The 19053-nt window shown below is 37.5% G+C and overlaps 1 protein-coding gene across 1 annotated transcript in view; it reads right to left on the bottom strand.

Moving 5' to 3' along the window:
• DCBLD2 (discoidin, CUB and LCCL domain containing 2) overlaps positions 1-19053 on the bottom strand; it is a 107701-nt gene that overhangs the window by 8719 nt on the left and 79929 nt on the right. Inside the window, 2 exon segments of the mRNA XM_020978334.2 lie at positions 249-298; positions 2106-2199. Coding sequence (XP_020833993.2) covers positions 249-298; positions 2106-2199 — 144 coding nt within the window.

Genomic DNA, 19053 nt, shown 5'->3' on the forward strand with positions numbered 1-19053 from the left:
TACTTCTCTACATATTACTTAGGGGAGAAGTAGAAAGAGGAGAGTAAAATGGAAAAGTAAAGAGAGAAGTACCACCAACCATGACAGAGTCCTACAAACTAAGCTAGTGATAAGCTGTTTGTTTTTGGTATGCCATTTACAGAATACAAGATAAGGATCAAGGGTTTGTTCCTTAGCCAAGGATCAGAGCATATGTATATTTTATACTAATTATGTGAGAGCTGCAAACAAAGTATTTAATTATTTACCTGCACGGTCCCAATAAGGTAAGTCATATGTTCCTTCTGTTTTTTTCTTTCTGGAAAGACACACACACACACACACACACCCAAAAAACCCCATAAATTAACTCATAGGTTAAATGTATTCCTAAGACACTTCTGGAACTAAAGCACAAACACAAAAAGTTAGTTATTAAGCCTACAAAATTCCACTTGAAATGTTGCCTGAGTGAGCTTTCTTCTAGGATGACAGCTAAACTGCATTTTGGAATCTCAAGAAATATTAAAACACAACAAGACTTCTGAGAAAGATTCAGTGTGCCCCTTCTCGCTCTCCTCTCCCCAAATCCTACTTTTCCTTTCTAGAACTATTAACCTAAAAAAGGATTAAGGAATGAAAATTAGCAATTTAGAGACCAAGAAAACGAGGGAGTAAATAAAAACAGCTCCCTGTCATGCCACCTTGTACAGTTTAGGGACGGCAGAGAGGAGAAAAGGGTTAGCCTTTGTTTTGGTGTTGTTTCTTGGGAGATGAAGGGAGAATAAGAAGGGTCTTTATTTTTTAGGTCACAAAACACGTAGCAGGAAAAGAATATTAGTGCCTGTCTTTTGCCTCTGATTTTTCTTTGCCTGGTTCAGTTTGACAAATGTTTTCTTTTACTGCCCAATGCTCCAGCAAATAGTGTCACTCAGCCTAATGTGTTTTGATTAGGAATTACATGGCCTTTGGTAAAGATTGGAAATTGAGAGGATGCCCATCAGCTGGGGAATGGCTGAACAAGTTGTGGTATATGAATGTAATAGATTATTATTGTTTCATAAGAAATGGTGAGCAGGTAGACTTCAGAAAAATCTAGAAAGACTTGTATGGTCTGATACTGAGTGAAGTGAGCAGAACCAGGAGAATGTTGTACACAGTAACAGCCATGTTGTACGATGACTAACTTTGACAGATTCATTTCCTCTCAGCAATGCAAGGATCAAAGACAACTCTAAAGGACTCGTGATGGAAAATGCTATCCACATCCAGAAAAAGAACTATGGAGTCTGAATGCAAATCAAAACACATCATTTGATCTTTTTTCCTTTTTTTTCTTTTATTTCTTCTTTCTTGTGGTTCTTCCCATTAGTTCTAATTCTTCTATACATCATGACTACTGTAAAAATATGCTTAATATGAATGTATAAGTAGAGCCTAAATCAGATTACATGCCCTTTGGGACGGGAGGAAGAGAAGGAAGGGGAGAAAATTTTAAACTCAAAATCTTATGGAAGTGGATGGTGAAAATTAAAAATAAATCATTTTTTAAAAGGATCTACATGGTCTTAATTTACCTATTTGTGGAACATCTTAGTCTAGAGGCTTGGAGACATCTTTAAACATTTTCCTGCTCTTGGTTTTTTATTTAATATTACATAACGTGCCTCCAAACTCTCTTTGTAAAGAGTAGGAAGAAAGATTGTGTTATTATATTTTTACAGAACAATTTAAGTTCTGTTGAATGACAGTTCCTTCCAATATACAAATTCTAGGGAGATTTAAACTTTCTATTCCTAATATTATTTTCCTTATTAAGTCTGTATTTATTTAAAGCATAACATTTCATGGTTTCAAAACAAGAAATAATACACTAGCTAAATGGTGTGTGACGTGACTAACCAGTCATTTAGTGAATGTATAATAAAATGTTAGTTTTATGAGGAAACACACAAGCTATCTTTTACCACTGAATAAACTTGTTTTTTCCTTGGCATTTTATGGCTAGAACAACTCTTTGCAATGCAATGGGAAGAGTACTACGCTTGGGAGTCAGAAGTCCTGGGTTAAATGACCAGTGTCTGTATGTACTGATATCTGTGAATCAAATACACCAGTTACATTACCTGTTTCTCCAATGCCAACCACAAACTAAGATGAGGATAAGGGTAGTGACAACCATGACCAGAACAGGGACCAGGACAGCAGCCAATGCTACATCTGAAATTCATTAAAAAAAAAAAATACCACTAGTAACAATTTAAACAGAAACTGAACATTATGTCTGTTAACATATCTCCACACAACCACCAAGTCCATTGTATAATATTTATTCTAACATTTGTTCCAAGCAGGCAAATTTTATTTCACCTTCTATACATGGTTGTATTTGATGTCTGTAGAACTTTTTGCCCACAGAAAATAACTTTAATAATAAAAAACAGAACTAGATTTCACCTCTTCATATGTAAAATTGGGATAAAAATAGTATCTACCCTAAAGGTGAGATTATATATGTAAAGCACTTTGTAAACCACAACTGAAAATAGAATAAAATTGTTTTAAAAAAAGAAATTTCCTCTCTCTGTCAAAGGCATTACTATGTTTTATCCTTCTAGTCACCTAGATTCACAACCTTCACTTCACATATACCATCAGTTTGCCCAATCTCATTATTCTTTCTCTATAAGATCTCCCATATATTTTTCTTCTCCCCACTCACAGAACCACCTTCTGCCTAGACTACTGCAAAAGGCTTTTTTAAAAAAGCAATCTCCTTACCTCAAACCAAAGTTTTTGTCTAAAGCACAAGTCTTCCTAAAGTTCTATTCTCCATAAACTCCAGCAGCTCTTTATTAACTCTAGAATCAAGTATAAATTCTTTTGTTTGCAATTTATTTTTTCAAAACATGATTCCTTCCTATTTTTTGTTTTAATAATAATAATAATAATAATAATATCTAGCACTTACACAGTATTTTAAAGTTTGCAAAGTGCTTTACAAATATTAACTCATTTTAACCTCATAACAATCCTGGGAGGTAACCCTAAATTGGTGCTATTATGATCCCCATTTTACAAATAAGGAAATTCAGGCAAAGAGGTCCAGTGACTTACCCAGGATCATACAATTAATAAGTGTCTATGGCTGGATTTGGAGTCTTCCTGACTCCAGGGTCAGTGCTCTATCCATTGCACCACCTACCTGCCTTGTTCCTTCTCATTCATGACACATAAAGTACAGTCATACTAGCCTTTTTGATGTTCTTCATAAATGCCTTTTTTACTGCCTGTCCCCCATGCCTAGAAAGCTCACTTCCTCTTCACTTCCACCTCTTGGAGTCTCTGGTATCCTTCAAGACTCAGCTTACATATCACCTTTTGTGGAAAGCCTTTCTGTTAATATTTAGTGTTTCATTTCCTTTCCCTTAACTTCTTTAAAAAAAAACAAACAGTAATCATCTTTCTATGTTTTACCCTTCAAAGATTTTAATTTTAAGACCTCCTTTATTAGCCTTTCTCTGAACACTAGTAACGCTATAGTGTTGTTTGATCTCCATTAGATATTACTGATGAAGTGGTTTGCTGTTAGAAATAGTCTCCCAAAAAACAAAAGGTCAAGAACATCAAAGGAATTAATGAAGAAAGCATGGGAGGGAAGAGGTTCTAGCAATACCAGATGACAAATTATACTACAAAGACATAATCATCAAAACAATTTGGTACTGGGTGAGAAAAGGAGACAATCAATGGATTAGGTTAGGAACACAATCTACAGAAGAAAATGAACAAAGTATCCTTCTGTTTAATGAACCCAAAGATTCTAGCTACTGGGAAAAGAACTCATTATTAAACAAAAACTGTTAGGAAAGCAGTCTGACAGAAACTAGCCAACATCCCACATTGTATATTAAGACAAGCTCTACATTGGTATATGACTTGGACGTAAAGCCTGACACCACAAATTAGAAGAACAAAGAAGAAATTACCTGTCACATCTCTGGACAGGGAAAGAGTTTATGACTAAAGGAGAAAAAAAGGTTCACAGAAGGAAAGTGGACAATTTCGGTCACGTAAACTAGAAGGTTTGTACACAAGCAAAATCAATTCAGTTAAAATTAGAAAAGCAGCAGGAAAGTGGGAAAAATCTTTGCAGCAAGTTTCTCTGATATAGGCTTCATTTCTAAGATATATATGAAGCTGATTCAAAATGATAAGAATAGTAGTGACTGCCCAAATGATAAGTGATCAAAGGATATGAGTAGATACATTTCAGAGGAAGAAATCCAAAAGTTATCAATAGCCATATGAAAAATGTTCTAAATCAAGCATAGCTTGCAGCTTATGAGCCTCGTGTGACCAAAAACACTCTTGAATATGGCTGAAAATAGATTAAAATTTATTTCCCATTTGATTTTAATGTGTTGATACATCAATAAATATAAACATGTGTGGTTTTGTAAATCAACATGTGGTCCACAAGGAACCTTCTGTACTAAAGAGTTTAATTCCCCTTCCTTCTATTTGAGTTTGATACCACTTCTTCAAATCACTAATAATGAAGTATGCAAATTAAAACAACTCTGAGGCACCACTTCATAATCATTAGATTTGCTATATTGACAAAAGCAAAAAAAAAAAAAGGCTGGGGGACAATAAATAAATTAATGCACTGTTGTTGGAACTGTGAACTGGTTCAGCCATTATGGAAAGCAATTTAGAACTATGCCTCCAAGGTTATTATATTGTGCATACCCTTTGATCCATCAATATCACTATTATGTCAATATCAGGGGACTGGGGAAGCTGCAGTCTTGAAGGCCACAGGTTCCCCACCCCTGGCTCAAAAGACATCAAAGAAAGAAAAGCACCCGTTAAGTCCTTTTTAAAAAATATACTTCTTTAGCATATATTTACACCAACTTTTTTATGGTGGCAAAAAATTGGAAATAGAGGGGGTGTCCATCAACTGGGGAATAGCTGAACAAGTTATGGTATATGAATATGATGGAATACTACCATGCTATAAAAAATTAAGAAGGGGATGGTTTCAGAGAAATCTGAAAAGACTCATGAAAACTAACGCACAGTGAAGTGGGCAAAACCAGACCAATTCATGTAATAACACAGATAACTGTGAAGGACTTGGAAAACTTGCTACCCATATTCAGACAGATGAATGGTAGATTCAGAGTGGAGATTGAGGCATATGACATTTCTTTTTGGACACAGCTAATGAGTATACGTGTTAGTAATAGATTTTGTTTTGCTTGCTTTTTCAAGGGAGAGAATTCAGAGCTAAAAATAAAATGAAATTGAATTTTAAAGAGAAATTTTTCTTAAAAATAGCCCCCAAAACAAGATGTATGTGTGGAAGAATATAATACTGAAGCCACTGGCCTTTTTCTTTTGTGTTGTAGGATCATAAAAATGCCACGTTGATTTTTTAAAATTATGGGTTTTTGCCCACTCTCCCTACCTTTCACACTGCGAAAAAAGAAAAACAAGACCCTTATGACCAACACATACAGTTAAACAAAACAAATTTATGCACTGGCCACGTCCAGAAAAAATATGTACCATCCTGTACTCTGAGTCTTTCGCTGGTCTACCAAGAAGCAAGTAGTTATGTCCTCGTTGTCTTTAATGCTCTGGAATCATATTTGGTTACAATGTTTAGAAGATCAAAGTTTCTAACTCTTCAAAGTTGTTCTTCTTTGCCATATTGTTGTCACTGTATAATTCATTCTGGTTCTGTTCACTTCACTCTGAATCAGTCATACAAGTTCTCTCAAGGTTTCTGGAAACCATTTCCTTCATTTTTTTATAGCACAATAAACAGTATTCTATTACATTTACATACCATAATCTGTTCAGTCATTTTCCTCAATTTATGGGCACCTCCTCAAATTCCTACCTTTTGTCATCCCAAAAGGAGCTATAAATATTTTTGAACATTCTAAATTAAAGTCTGTTTGGCTTATGACTAACCCCTCCATAAATCTACCTTCCTAATTTTCCCTTCTCCTTTTTGCCTATTTCTTTGTTGAGTGAAAAATATTTCTGTACCCAACGTGTGTATTTTTCCCTTCTCTGTCTGACCAGTTCAAATGAGAATAAAGTTCAAGTGCCAGCAGCTGCCCAGCCTTACTCCCTCTTCCTTATTGGTATAAATGTCTATTCCCTCTTCCATTCAGGTGGAGCTCTGCCCGAAAGACAGGATCTTGTGTCTACACCAGACAAGGAATGAGAGTCTACAAGGCAAATAACTTCAATAATAAAAAACAGAACTAGATTTCACTTCTTCATATATGAAATTGGGATAAAAACAGTATCTACCCTAAAGGTGAGATTATATATGTAAAGCACTTTGTAAACCTCAACTGAAAATAGAATAAAATTGTTTTAGAAAAAGAAATTCCCTCTCTCTGTCGAAGGCATTACTATGTTTTATCCTTCTAGTCACCTAGATTCACAACCTTCACTTCACATATTCTTCTCTTCAGATCATAAACACCTAACAGAGCCACCCCTAGTCCTTATCTAATTAGACTCCAGCTCTGACCCCTCATGATAGTAGGATTCAGAGGGGATACATATATCACCAGTTTTGGTTTTGAATTTCAAAGGATCTATCTAGCTCTAGCCTTTTCTTTAGGAATGGTTGTAAGCCCTCCATTTCAATAAGGTCTACTTTTTTCCCCCATAGGATTATGTTCAGTTTTGTTGGGTAAGTTTTTCTTGCCTATAGGCCTACATTTTTTTGCTTTATGGACTATCCTATTCTAAGATCTCTGCTCCTTTACAGTGGCTGTTGCTAAATCATGTGTGATTTTGAGAATGGCTCCTTGGTACCTGAATCCTTTCTGGTTGCAGTACTTTCTTTTTTTTTTTTTTCCCTTTGACCTGGAAGCTCTGTACTTTGGCTATAATGTTTCTGGGAGTTTTCATTTGGGTGCTTCCTTCAGGAGGTGACCTGTGGATTCTATTGACATTTTGCCCTCTGCTTCTAGGAGATATTGGTAGTTTTCTTTTAAGATTTCTTGAAATCTGATGCCTATGCTCTTGTTTTGGTTATGGCATTTAGGTAGCCTAATGATCCTTAAAAGTTTTTCTGCTGGATCTGTTTCCTAGTTTTTTAGGTTAGTTATTTTTCTTATAAGATTCTTTATATTTTCTTCTATTTTTTCCAGGTGAGTTTGATTTAATATTTCTTCTTGTCTCATGGAATCATTGGCTTCTATTTGACTCATTCTCATTTTCATGGAGTTTTTCGCTTGGGCAAGTTTTTGTACCTCTTGTGCCATGCTGTTAATTTCCTTTCTAATTCTTTCTCTCATAGCTCATTTCTTTTCCTTTTTAGCCTAAATTTGTTGTAACAGGGTTAGAGATGTTATGGTAGTATTTATAAAAGATAAGAGTATATTGAAAAAAGCACTCACTTGGGAGTCAGAAAAACCCGGGTTCAAATCCTAGTTCAAATATTTACCAGATATTTAACCAGGATAAATCACTAAGTATTTCTAAGCCCGTTTTAAAAAAATCATTACACTACCACCTCAGATAGTCTGGAGAATGGAAACACTTTGTAAAACTCAAAGCACTATGTAGAGGTGAATTATTAAGTTTATTATTATTTACTTGCAATAATGAAACCATTATGGGGAGTGCATATGTAGCTGGTTAAGACTTCAAGGAAGGAAACTCAAGCTGGGCCCTGCAGGGCAGACAGGATTTAGATGGGTACTGGCAGTGACTTTAGGCATTCATGGGAGACCCTCTCATTGGGATAAGGAAGCTGCTCCCCTTGACTCCATAAGATAAATTACAGAGTGATTGAGAGGGGAGAATCATTACAAAATTGACTATTCCCTGCCTTTATTGATGGCTCTTGAAAAATTAAACGATTAAAATTGAAAGATTAAAAAAAAGTAGGATAGCTCATCTAAGGAAAATAAAAATAAAGAGTTTGCATATTTAGCAATTACAGGTAGATATGAATGTACTTTCTGATTTATTAAAGGTGACGCCTTGAAGATGGAGAAGGATCTAGTAATAGCAAGCTGATGGGCTATAGATGGGAAACATGATCTCTGACTCACAGATTTTACTGGCAGAATTGAACCCTGCTGAGATCAGGGCTATTAGGAAAGGCAACAGGAACAGGAGTGAAGTTAAGGCTTGCAAGTTGTGGCAAGAGAGCCTCCAGCCTACCCCATTACTTCTCTCCAAGGAGTCTACCTCCCTGGGAATGACTTTCTCTGTAGGGGGCTCAAGAGTTGGAGGATCTTTACTACACAGGAACTTGGGAGGCTTCGGAAGCTTAAACAAGAAGCTAAATAACTCATGAGAACAAGGGCTAATTACAGTGTGGTCACATGGAGGAAGACAGCTTTTGTCAGTTGCAGAATCTCATCTTTTGGCGAGCTTATAGTAGAAGATTTGTACTTGCAAAGCCAGATGGGAATTTCTATTTGTCTTTTTTTCTTTTTGGCAGGTTTAATTGGGGAGAGGGATGGTTCTGCATATGTGGTCTCACAACAATGATTTTCCTTTGTAGTGGCCCCCCATGAGGGAAAGCAGAGAAGGGAATAAATATTTTTTTCTTTTTTGGGGGGGGGAAATAAATATTTTTAAACAGATGGATTTGGGAGACTGGATTTATGCCTTGTAGACTCTCATTCCTTGTCTGGTATAGACACAACAAGATCCTGTCTTTCGGGCAGAGCTCCCCCTGAATGGCTTCAGGCCTTGGCTGTGGGCTTTCTCTACCAGATGACCACACAAATCTGGGCAGATCAATCCATGAAGTTTTAGGGAAAGACTGGCATAGTCCCAGCAGCTGTCCCTCTGGGGATGATGCACTGTGCCTGCCATCACATTACTTTCTTATAAGAAGCCTTAGGTATGGTTTTTGAAATAAGACATAAACAAGATAATTGATAGTTTATGGGAATGTTAGTAAAATTATTATCTGGACCAAGTCAGGAAGACTTTTTTTTTGCTCTATCCTACACTGACCATTCCAAACCAGTCAACTCTACCCATACAGATTTGACGGACTGTCGGAGTAAGTACCCCTAGGGTAAAGATAGAGGTTCCCCTGAGACTGGGGTAATTTTAAATACTTGGACCCTAAGGGGACTGAAGGGCATATGCCTGACTTATGATGGTTTGGAAAGGGAGTGGCAAATGTAAAGAGCTATTGCCTCTAACACAAATATAACCGGCAGACAGGTTATTATTTATCAGGGGTCCCTGAAAGTCTAGTGGGGTAGTCCAATCTCACTTGCATATCATGTAAAGAGGACCTTAGTTATCTTCTCCTCAAAGAAGGAGCACATTTGCTCAAGCAAAGATGGGTAGAGGACCTTATATGGGCTATAGCTGTGGTGGCTAATAGAGAGTACGAAAAGCACAGGCATGGATACAAGCTTGCTTCTAATGGTAACTATATTAGCACTTACAGCAGCTATTATGGGTACATACAAATAGAAGCCCTTAGAGTTGCCTGAACCTTCTCTGATAACTAATATTAAACATCAGTTCCTACCATGGGAGGAAAGGTATCTCCTCCTGAATAATAGACATAAAGGAGGCTAGAGTATTCCATGATATAAGCTCCCCTTATAATAGTCCTTAGTGGCTGGTGAAAGTGTTATTTGCAATAAATAATCAGTAGACGTCAATAAACTTTTTTATGTTGTGGCCATTTATGACCTCATCAAGGAGGAGCACCAGGCAGAATAGGCCTCAGGCAAGTGGCACAGAGTTAATGATCTCATTAATGCCTTTTTCTCAATAACCAAGGAGGCCAGTCAGTCAGTAATCAACAAGCATTTATTAAGCATTTACTGTAAGGTCAGGCACTTCGCTGAGTGCAAAAGACACAAATGTAAGCAAAAAAGATAGTTGCTATCTTCAAGAAGCTTACATTTTAATGTGGGAAGACAACACATAGAACAGAGCTGAAAATCAGGTGGAGGTGAAGGGAAGGAACCAATTTGAGAGCCTGTTGTCAAAGTTCAGATTCAGAAGCACAGCTGGAAAGGAAATGAAGGAAGATCAATCTGAGGCCCTCTCTAAACTGGAGGCCCTGGAATATTTCAGAGTTTAAAGACATAGGCACTGAGGCGGCTAAAGCATAGGGAAGAAATGCAGAGGCAAGAAGACAATGAAAGTCAAGAGCACCTTCCTCAGGTTGGTGAATAGAGATCTGAAAGAAGCCTCACTTCCTGAGGGTACTGACATCCACAATTATATTTATAACGTAATGATGACTTGGTTACATAAGGCCATAATTTAGGGCAGAGGCCCTAAATTACATGGTAGCTGACAAGAGATAAGGATGGAAGAACCCTAACAGGGTCCATAATCCTACCTGTTTAGTTAAGCTTTGGGGAATATATCAGATAATTTGTTGATTCTAGATGTAATATCTATAATAAACTACTTTTACTTGCTCCCCTACAGTCAATAAGCTTGGATGCTTATGGGACTTTTCAGATTCTGGAAAAATCACATTCCCCATCTTGATATTTTGATGGGCCCCATTTAAATGCAAGTTTCTCCCAAACCTACCTATTTGGACTGGAGCCCTGAATAAACTATAGCCCCATTAGGCCTAAAGCTGGATGATCAACAACCTCTCACCCTGGGGCATTATGATACTAGATTTCTAAGTCTCTGTCCATAAGAACCAGGCTGAGTGGAGCTCAGCTCCCAGTGATAGTCACCAGATTAAATGAATGCTAGGCTTCTGCAGCAGTCATTTCTCCATGCAGTCACCTGCTAAACCCCTTTTGAAAAGTAGTTCTTTGACCTTTATTGGGCCCTAGTTGCTACTGAACATTTGCTACAGTCAGATATACCATTAAACTTCATCTAGAGTTGCCTTTTATGAGCTGGGTGATACAAAATGGTTCCTGAGATGGGTCAGGCATATGAGGTTTCTATTGCTAAATAAAAATGATATTTAATACCCATGCTTTCCTGAGCTTCTCCAGTGTTACTGCCTTTCAAGATCTGGACCTAACTTTGCCAACGCTGAGACCTCCAGTCCCAGGTACAACGCTTTGTTTCCTTTAATAATCCAAAGGACTCCTGCCTATGAGGCCAGTTTATTGGTTTCACTGGTAGTTCTGTTCTTCACGAAAAAATTATTTGCACTTGCATGTCAGAAACCATTAATCAAATAACAGGGGATACTCTGAGGAAGAGGGGCCCTGGAAAGTCCTCTTAGGAGACTGAGTTTCAGGATGCATAACTGGTGTGTAAGAAAGCCTTGAGTTCTTGACCTAAATTTTATTGGTAAATTGATTATCTTGGTCTTCTTTCTCCATTTCAGAGTAAAAGGTTTACCCTTACTGCAGTTGATACTTACTCAGATACAAGTAGCTACTATTGAAGATTTTACCAAATATTATTTCTTTTTCCTCATAGTCTCTCCATTACCATTACCTCTGTTCAGAATCCTCATTTTACCTCAACAAAAGACCAAGTTTGGGCCCATCAATTATGCCTTTGACAAAACACCACTCCTCAAGAGAAGAAGGGCTCTCCAGTCCAAAGGTCTCTTGGATTCAGAGGTTTCTTGGATTTTTTTGGAAGACTTATTTTATAAGGTTGAGCTGCTTTTAGACATAATCCCAGTTAACTCTCTCCTCCAGCCTTTCCTTATTCCATCCTCTAAGTAACTTAGGCTCTGAGGCTTCTGCCCCATCAGAAGGCTCCACATAACCCTGGAAGGTAAGAGTTCAGGTCTTTCTTAACTGGCAAGTTTCCTAGCCCTTGTGATGACTTGGACAATTTCCTCCTAGAAGGGGGACTCAGAACCAAAGGGTAGAATTATTGGGAGGCGCTTTGCTTAATGATATGGAAAGAAATGAGATTGTCTTTTTATAATCATGGTAAACAAAAATTCACCCGGAAAGAAAAGGATCTTTTAATGGATTCTGGTGATAACTTAAGTTCCTGGATGAAAGTGAGAATCTTCATCCAACCCTCACCAAATGGAGGGCCCTCAGTAGAGATCTCCAAAAGGCCCCAAATTTGGCATCATCCTTCTCAAGACTGGGTGGCAGTATGGGCCCTAAAACAGATTGCTCTTAGCAAGTGTGCTTCAGATGACCTGGACCTATGACAAAAATCAGTGACAGCAGTCCTGAGGCTGCTCCATCATTGTTCTTTTTATATCAGGAGACCCACTATGAACTGCCTTTAACATTACCCAGTTGCACAGATTATTTTTTAGAAGATTGCTTGTATTGGCTTATATTCATATCTTCTCATTATTTCATTAAGCTCCTCTTCTAATGCTGCATATATAGGCAGAATTGTTTGAAGACCATTTTAGGGGTGGAAAGTTCCCTAGAAAAATTATGAAATCTTACTACCAATGGTTCGGACATAGCAGGAGCAGCATCTGTTTTTTATAGACTGTGTGAGTTTACCCTCTAAGGTAGGGAGATTGTCCTTGGGATTTTATTGGTCTTGGGAACTAGGGCTCAAATTTTTGGGTCAGCTTCCTTGTCCTCTGACGAATAAAAGGTCATCTATGAGGAATTGAGCTCTTGAAGTTTAGGGGACATTTTTTCTCATCCAGTACTACCAATTACCATGGTAAATGAAGAGGTGGAGTGGGGTAGTGTTTACCTGAATTTAACTAGAAAATGAATACTTTTTGATCTTATTATAAGGAAATTATGAGCCTAAATCACTCAACAGGTGTGAGCTAGATCTGGCCCAGAATAACTAGATTCCCCCAGGTAACAGAGACAATGATTTCATTGTGCCAAAGTTTTGTCACTTTCAGGCTTTCAGAAGTTTCATTCATAGCTTATAAAGGGCAGGGGACTTTGAATGGCTCACACCATGACTGACGTCAAAAAAAAAAAAAGAGAGAAGTGAATAACTGGGAGTGGTCTATTTGCAGTCTATAAAGAGATCATCCTTTCAGTCTTGGATGAGTCAAGCAAAAAGGAAGTCATAAAAATGTTTACAGCTCACTACTTAAGTATGAGGGATCTCAATCAGCTTAAAGGAATTATAAAACAGCAAGCCTTTACTTACTGACAAACACACTGAGATTCAATAAACGTACATGTGAAGCTTTCTACTAGGGTCTTAAGAAAAAAACAAACAACTTCATAATGATAAAACAAGAAGCCTGGTTAGACAGTAGGTATTCTGAAAAAGATACGAGAGTTTTATGATTAAGAAATGTGTTCCATAGAAGCCAAGAAAGCTGATGCAATCTTAGTTCACAGTGAGCGAAGCCTAGTGCCCAGGAAAAAAGAGGTGACAGTACTATAGAACTCTTCCCTGGTTAAACCAAATCTAGAGCACAACATCTAGTTGTGGATGCCATATTTCAATAAGAACATCAATAAGTCAGAGTGTATGTAGAAGAGGTCAATCAAGAGTGAAGGTCCTTGAGGCAATGTTACATGAAGACTGGCTGAAGTTACTGAAGAAGGCTGGCCTTGAGAAGGGAAGGAAGGTACTAGGGAAGAATCAAGATATGATAGAATAGGAAGGGCCATCAGACAGATGAAAGGCAGGTGAGACTTAATCTGATTGGTTCAAAGGGCAAAAATTTCCTGCCCTTAAGTTTACAATCTAAGAAAAGAAAATGAGACACAATCACAAATAACTAAAAAGAAAGTCAGAACCAAAATAATTACATAGAATAGTACAAAGAATATCCTAAGAGATACAAAAAGGGTGATTACAATTATAGATGATTACAATTCATAAAGAAGGTCACCACATGGACCCAAACTGCACAAAGTAGGCAAGACCTAATAAAGGAAAGCAGTTGGTCCAGTGTTGCTTAAATATACAGTATGTTAACCAAAATAGTATGAAATAAGCCTCTAAATACAAGCAGAAGCCGTAGTGTTAATGGTCTTGTACATCAAGATCAAGAGCTTTTACTTAGCAGGTAATGGTGAACCATGAAAAACTTTTCAGCAGACAAGTCAATCTACCAGAGCAGTGCACTAGTAAGATTACTTCAGGAGTGTGAAGGATGGACTGGGGAGGAGAGAGATGATAGGCAAGAACAATTTGCAGCCTACTGTAGTTTTCTAGGCAAGAGGAGATGAACTAAAGTGGGTGAAGTAGAAGTGGAAAAGAAAGAGAGAGATACGAGTGATATTGTTGAGGTAGAAGAGCCAGGACTTGGCAATTAATTGGATGTGGGAGGTAAGAGTGAGAAAAGAATTTTAAAAAAAAAGAGCCAATGACAAAAATAAGGAAGTAGATATGAAGATGACAGTGGAAAGAATATTAGATTTGGTGTCAAAAGACCTGAGTTAAAATAAAATCTGAACTTTGTGACTTTGGCATGGTTGAGTCACATGGGTGACCAGAGGAAAATCACTTCACTTTTCTAGGCCTTAGTTTCATCTTTAAAATGAGAGTATTATACTAGATGATCTCTAAGACCAATTTTAACTTTAAATCCTATGAGTTTAAATTTGAACATGCTGAGTTTGAGGTGGAGATATTCTGCAAGTAATTAAAAATATACCTAAAAATGTTAACTCCTCCTCCTTCTCACCACCACCAAAGTCATCGTAACCAGCATTTGTACAGTGCTTGTTATGTGGCAGGCACTGTGCTGAGTGTATCTGATCCTCACAACAACCCTGGTGAGGGAGGTACTATTATTACTTTACAGTTGAAGAACCTGAGGCAAACACAGGTGAAGTGACCTGTCCAAGGTCACAAAGCTAGTAAGTGTCTGAGGGCATATTTGAATTTGAGTCTTCCCTACTCCAGGTCCAGTGCTCTATCCACTGTGCTGCCTAGCTGTCCTGATGTAGGGGAAGAGACTGTGGCTGAAGGTATAAAGTCAGAAGTGATTTATAGAAAGGTGATAACTGATGTCACTCAGTAGATGAGATTGCAAGGGAGAATGTACAGAGAGACAAGGGAGTCAAAAGCAGAACTTTGAGGGATTCCCATCATTCAGGGTGTGGGAGGAACAAATGAAACTAGTAAAGGCAACTGTGAAGGAACAGTCAAGAAAGATGAAAGAAAACCAGGTGAGAGCACTGACAAGGAAGCGTGGCAGAACAGAGTATGTAAGAAGGGTGATCCAAAGTTGGGTGCTAAAGAATAATCAAGGAGGATCAAGACTGAGAAAAGGGCACTGAATCTGGCTGTCATTGGTAACCTTCAAGACAGCAGTCTCAGGCAAGTGGTGGGGATGGAAGTCAAACTTTGGAAAGCTATGTGATGTCTGGGAGGTGCAAAAGGAGAAGCAGAGACTCCTTGGAGACAGTACTCTCTTAAAGTTTGACAATGAAGGATTTTGAATGCTAGAATGTTATATTTGACCCTGGAGGTGATGGTGATGAGGAACCACTGGAGATGATTGAAGAGGGAGACAACATGGTCAGACCTATACTTTAGAATGACTCTGTTCACTTTGACAAATGAATAGAAGATGGACTGCAGTGGGGAAAAGCTCACGTCAAGGAGACCAACCAGTAAGCTCCTGTAATAGTCTAGGTGTGAGGTGATGAGGGCCTGTGGCAATGTCAGAGGAGTGAAGGAGACATGCACAAGGAGAGATCAACAAGCCCTGGCCACAAATTGGATATGTGAGGGGAGAGAAAGTGAGCAGTCCTACAAAGACAGCTAGCTTGTGAGCCTGAGTGAGTGGCAGAATGGTGGTCCTCTGAAAAGCAATAGGGACGTTAGGAAAGGGGGAGGTTGGGGTGAGAGCAATAATGAGTTCCATTTTGGACATGTTAAGTTTAAGATGCCTATGACACATCTGGTTCAAGATGCCCAAAAGACATTTGGAGATGCCAGTTTGGAGATAAGTACAGAGGTTAGGGTTAGATAAGCAGACCTGAGAATCATCAGCACTGAGATGATATCTGAATCCACAGGAGCTGAGATCACCAAATGAAACAAGTGTGAAGAGAGAAGACAAAATGGCAGAGATAAAGTAGCAGAAGAAAAGGAGGACCTTTGAATCTACTCAGAACTGAAAATTAGCATGTTTTAACACAACAGTGGAGGACAAGAAGACAATGGATTCCAGTTTGGGGAAGAATGCATTATTGAAATGACTGACAAAAGATATGGTCAAGACACTGAGGTAAAGTTAGAATTTAGGTGACTAAATACAGTCTACAACATAGTACTTAGGAAAATACCACCAGAAAACAGTCTGCAAGAAATTCTCAACACATTCTACAAAAACTTCCCTACCGATGAAGCTGTTGAATCTTTTTAAATTTCCTTTTAATCCATCCTATGCAGTAATGGAGAGTGTAATACTGAAGGTCTACTATTACCGGCGTGGGTAGCTAGGTGGCACAGTGGATAGAGTTCTAGGCCTGGGATCACGAAGACCTGAATTCAAAGGCAGCCTCAGACATTTACTCCCTGTGTGACCCTATTTGCCTCAGTTTCCTCATCTGTAAAATGAGCTGGAGAAGGATATGGCAAATCATTCTAGTGTCTTTGCCAAGAAAACCCCAAATGGAGTCAACAAAGAGTTGGACACGACTGAAATGACTAAATAACAGCAGTATTACAGGGCAGTTAGGTAGTACAGTGAATCGAGCACCATGCCTAGAGTCAAGAATAGTTGAGTTCAAATTCTGCCTCAGTTAATTATTCAGAATACTTGACCTTCTGTAATCCTTTCCCCCTTATATGTTGTCTGTTGGTGTTTTTAGTAAATTAATTTAAAAAAAAGTAGCTATGGCAATGCAAGAGAAGAAAAATAAAGAAGTAGATTTGGAAACTGGAGAAAATCTAGTTGGATCAACTAAAAAAGAGTTAAATGTGATGAAACAGGAACAGTACTGAATTGATATCTGAAAAACTGAGAGAACTGAGAAAAGGTGAAATAATTTTATGTTAAAATGACATTTTCTATTCAGCTCTGGTCTTTCCATTAGGAATGCTAAAAAAAATTCTTCTATTTCATTAAATATTTACTTTTCTCCTGAAGGATTACATTCAGCTTTGCTGAGTAGGTATGTTATTCTTGGTTGTAATCCTAGTTCCTCTGTCCAGAGTATCATATACTAAGCCTTCTGATCATTTAATGTAAAAGATGCTAAACCTTGTGTTATCCTGACTGTGGCTCCATGATATGTAAATTGTTTCTTTCTGGCTGCTTGCAATATTTTCTCCTTGACCTGGGAGCTCTGGCATCTGACTATAATATTCCTGGGGGAAGTGGAGGCAGAGTTCATTTTGGATTCTTTCAATTTCTATTTTACCTCTAGTTCTAAGTTATCAGGGCAGTTTTCTTTGATAATACTTACTTTGACCAATACTTACATTCTTACATTATTCTTATATTCCTCAGGCTAGCATTTCTTTTAAAAAAATACACATATGCACAAACTTTTTGGTCTAGTTACCTTTCTCTTAATCAACTTTGTTTCTAAAAAGAAAAAATTCACTAAAACTTTGATCTGGGAAAAAAAGGCTGTGGCATTAGGAAGCCCTTATATTTTGTCTATACCGTGACAATAAAAAGAAATAATGCCTGGTTACTTTGGGAAAACATTCCAGGACGCATTGTTGTACATAACTGAATTATGTTTTTTTGCATAAGATATGGAGTATTTCACATATGTTATCTATTAAAGGCATACCTCAAGTTAATACCAGGTTATTTCATATATATATATATATATATATATATATATATATATATATATATATACACACACACACACACACACACACACACACACACACACACACACACATATATACACACACATACATATATATGTATATATATGTATATATGTATATATATATATATACACACATATATACACACACACACATATATATGTATATATGTATATATACACATACATACACACATATGTATATATGTATGTACACACACATATAATACATGCATATATGTGTGTGTATGTGTGTGTATATATGCATGTATGTGTGTGTATATATGCATGTGTGTATGTATGTGTATATGTGTATGTGTATATATATGTATATATATGTGTGTGTGTGTGTATATATATATATACATACATATATGTGTGTGTGTATATATATACATATATATATATTTCTTGACTTTTAACTTTATGTTAAAGTTGAGCTCTGTTCCCAGGCTGAAGGGGGCATTGTCCCAACCTTCAGGTTTTTTGTGTGCTGTTTTCAGAATTAGTTTTTGGGAATCTGTAAGTTTTCAGTTCTTCTAAGATGGTATGATCTAAGGAAAGGTATAGTCACTGCTCAGCTGACCTGTGCTCTGGTTTGTGAATGATCACAAGCATTCTTTTCTGCTCTGGAACTGTGACCAGGGTCCCAGCTCCCCTGGGGACCACAAACACTAGCTCCTCCAAACCCTGTAACCACCACGTATGGGCAATGCAAAGGTACCGCAAACAGTGCCACTAAAGGGTTCCCTGTAATCTCCTTCTGACCAGTTGTTCAACTCTCTTATTATGGATTCTATTTTTATTATATAGATGTAATTTTTGATAGGCTGTTAATGGTTGATTATGAGTTACCAATTCCTCTATAGTAAAAAACTTCTATTAAGAACAAAAATTCTGTAGTTATTTTGGGGTGTTTAGTTTTGAAGACACATTCTATGACCAAGGCCTAAAGATGTCAGGGTTCCAAGAATCCCAACAAATTTGGAAGTACAGCAAATATCAAAAGTTAAGAGTTAGGGGTGCCCCTCCTCTATATAATGACATGATAGAGGACTTAGTGGTTGTGGTAGTTAAGGAACTGAGAGGTCAGAGTGTTTACTGAAGTCACTGGGAATGTCAACAAGATGGTGTTGAAAAATTGTTGACCAGGAGCCTCAGTCATTAAGGAATATGGGAGAGGCTCCTGGAGGTTATTAGATGGCAAGGACAAGGAATGGAGAGCTGTGTGATAGTATGGAATGACATCAGAGGAAGATAGGAGGTTAAGTGAAGGTGGAAGAATAAGAGTCTGCAAAAATTTTTTTTAAGATAGGAGATAATTGATACCTGAGATAATGAATGCATGAAACATTTAATAAATGCTTATTATATGCAAAGCACTAATCTC

Source organism: Phascolarctos cinereus, unplaced genomic scaffold, assembly GCF_003287225.1.
Source record: "Phascolarctos cinereus isolate Bilbo 61053 unplaced genomic scaffold, phaCin_HiC Scaffold_726;HRSCAF=1367, whole genome shotgun sequence".
Lineage (NCBI taxonomy): Eukaryota > Metazoa > Chordata > Mammalia > Diprotodontia > Phascolarctidae > Phascolarctos > Phascolarctos cinereus.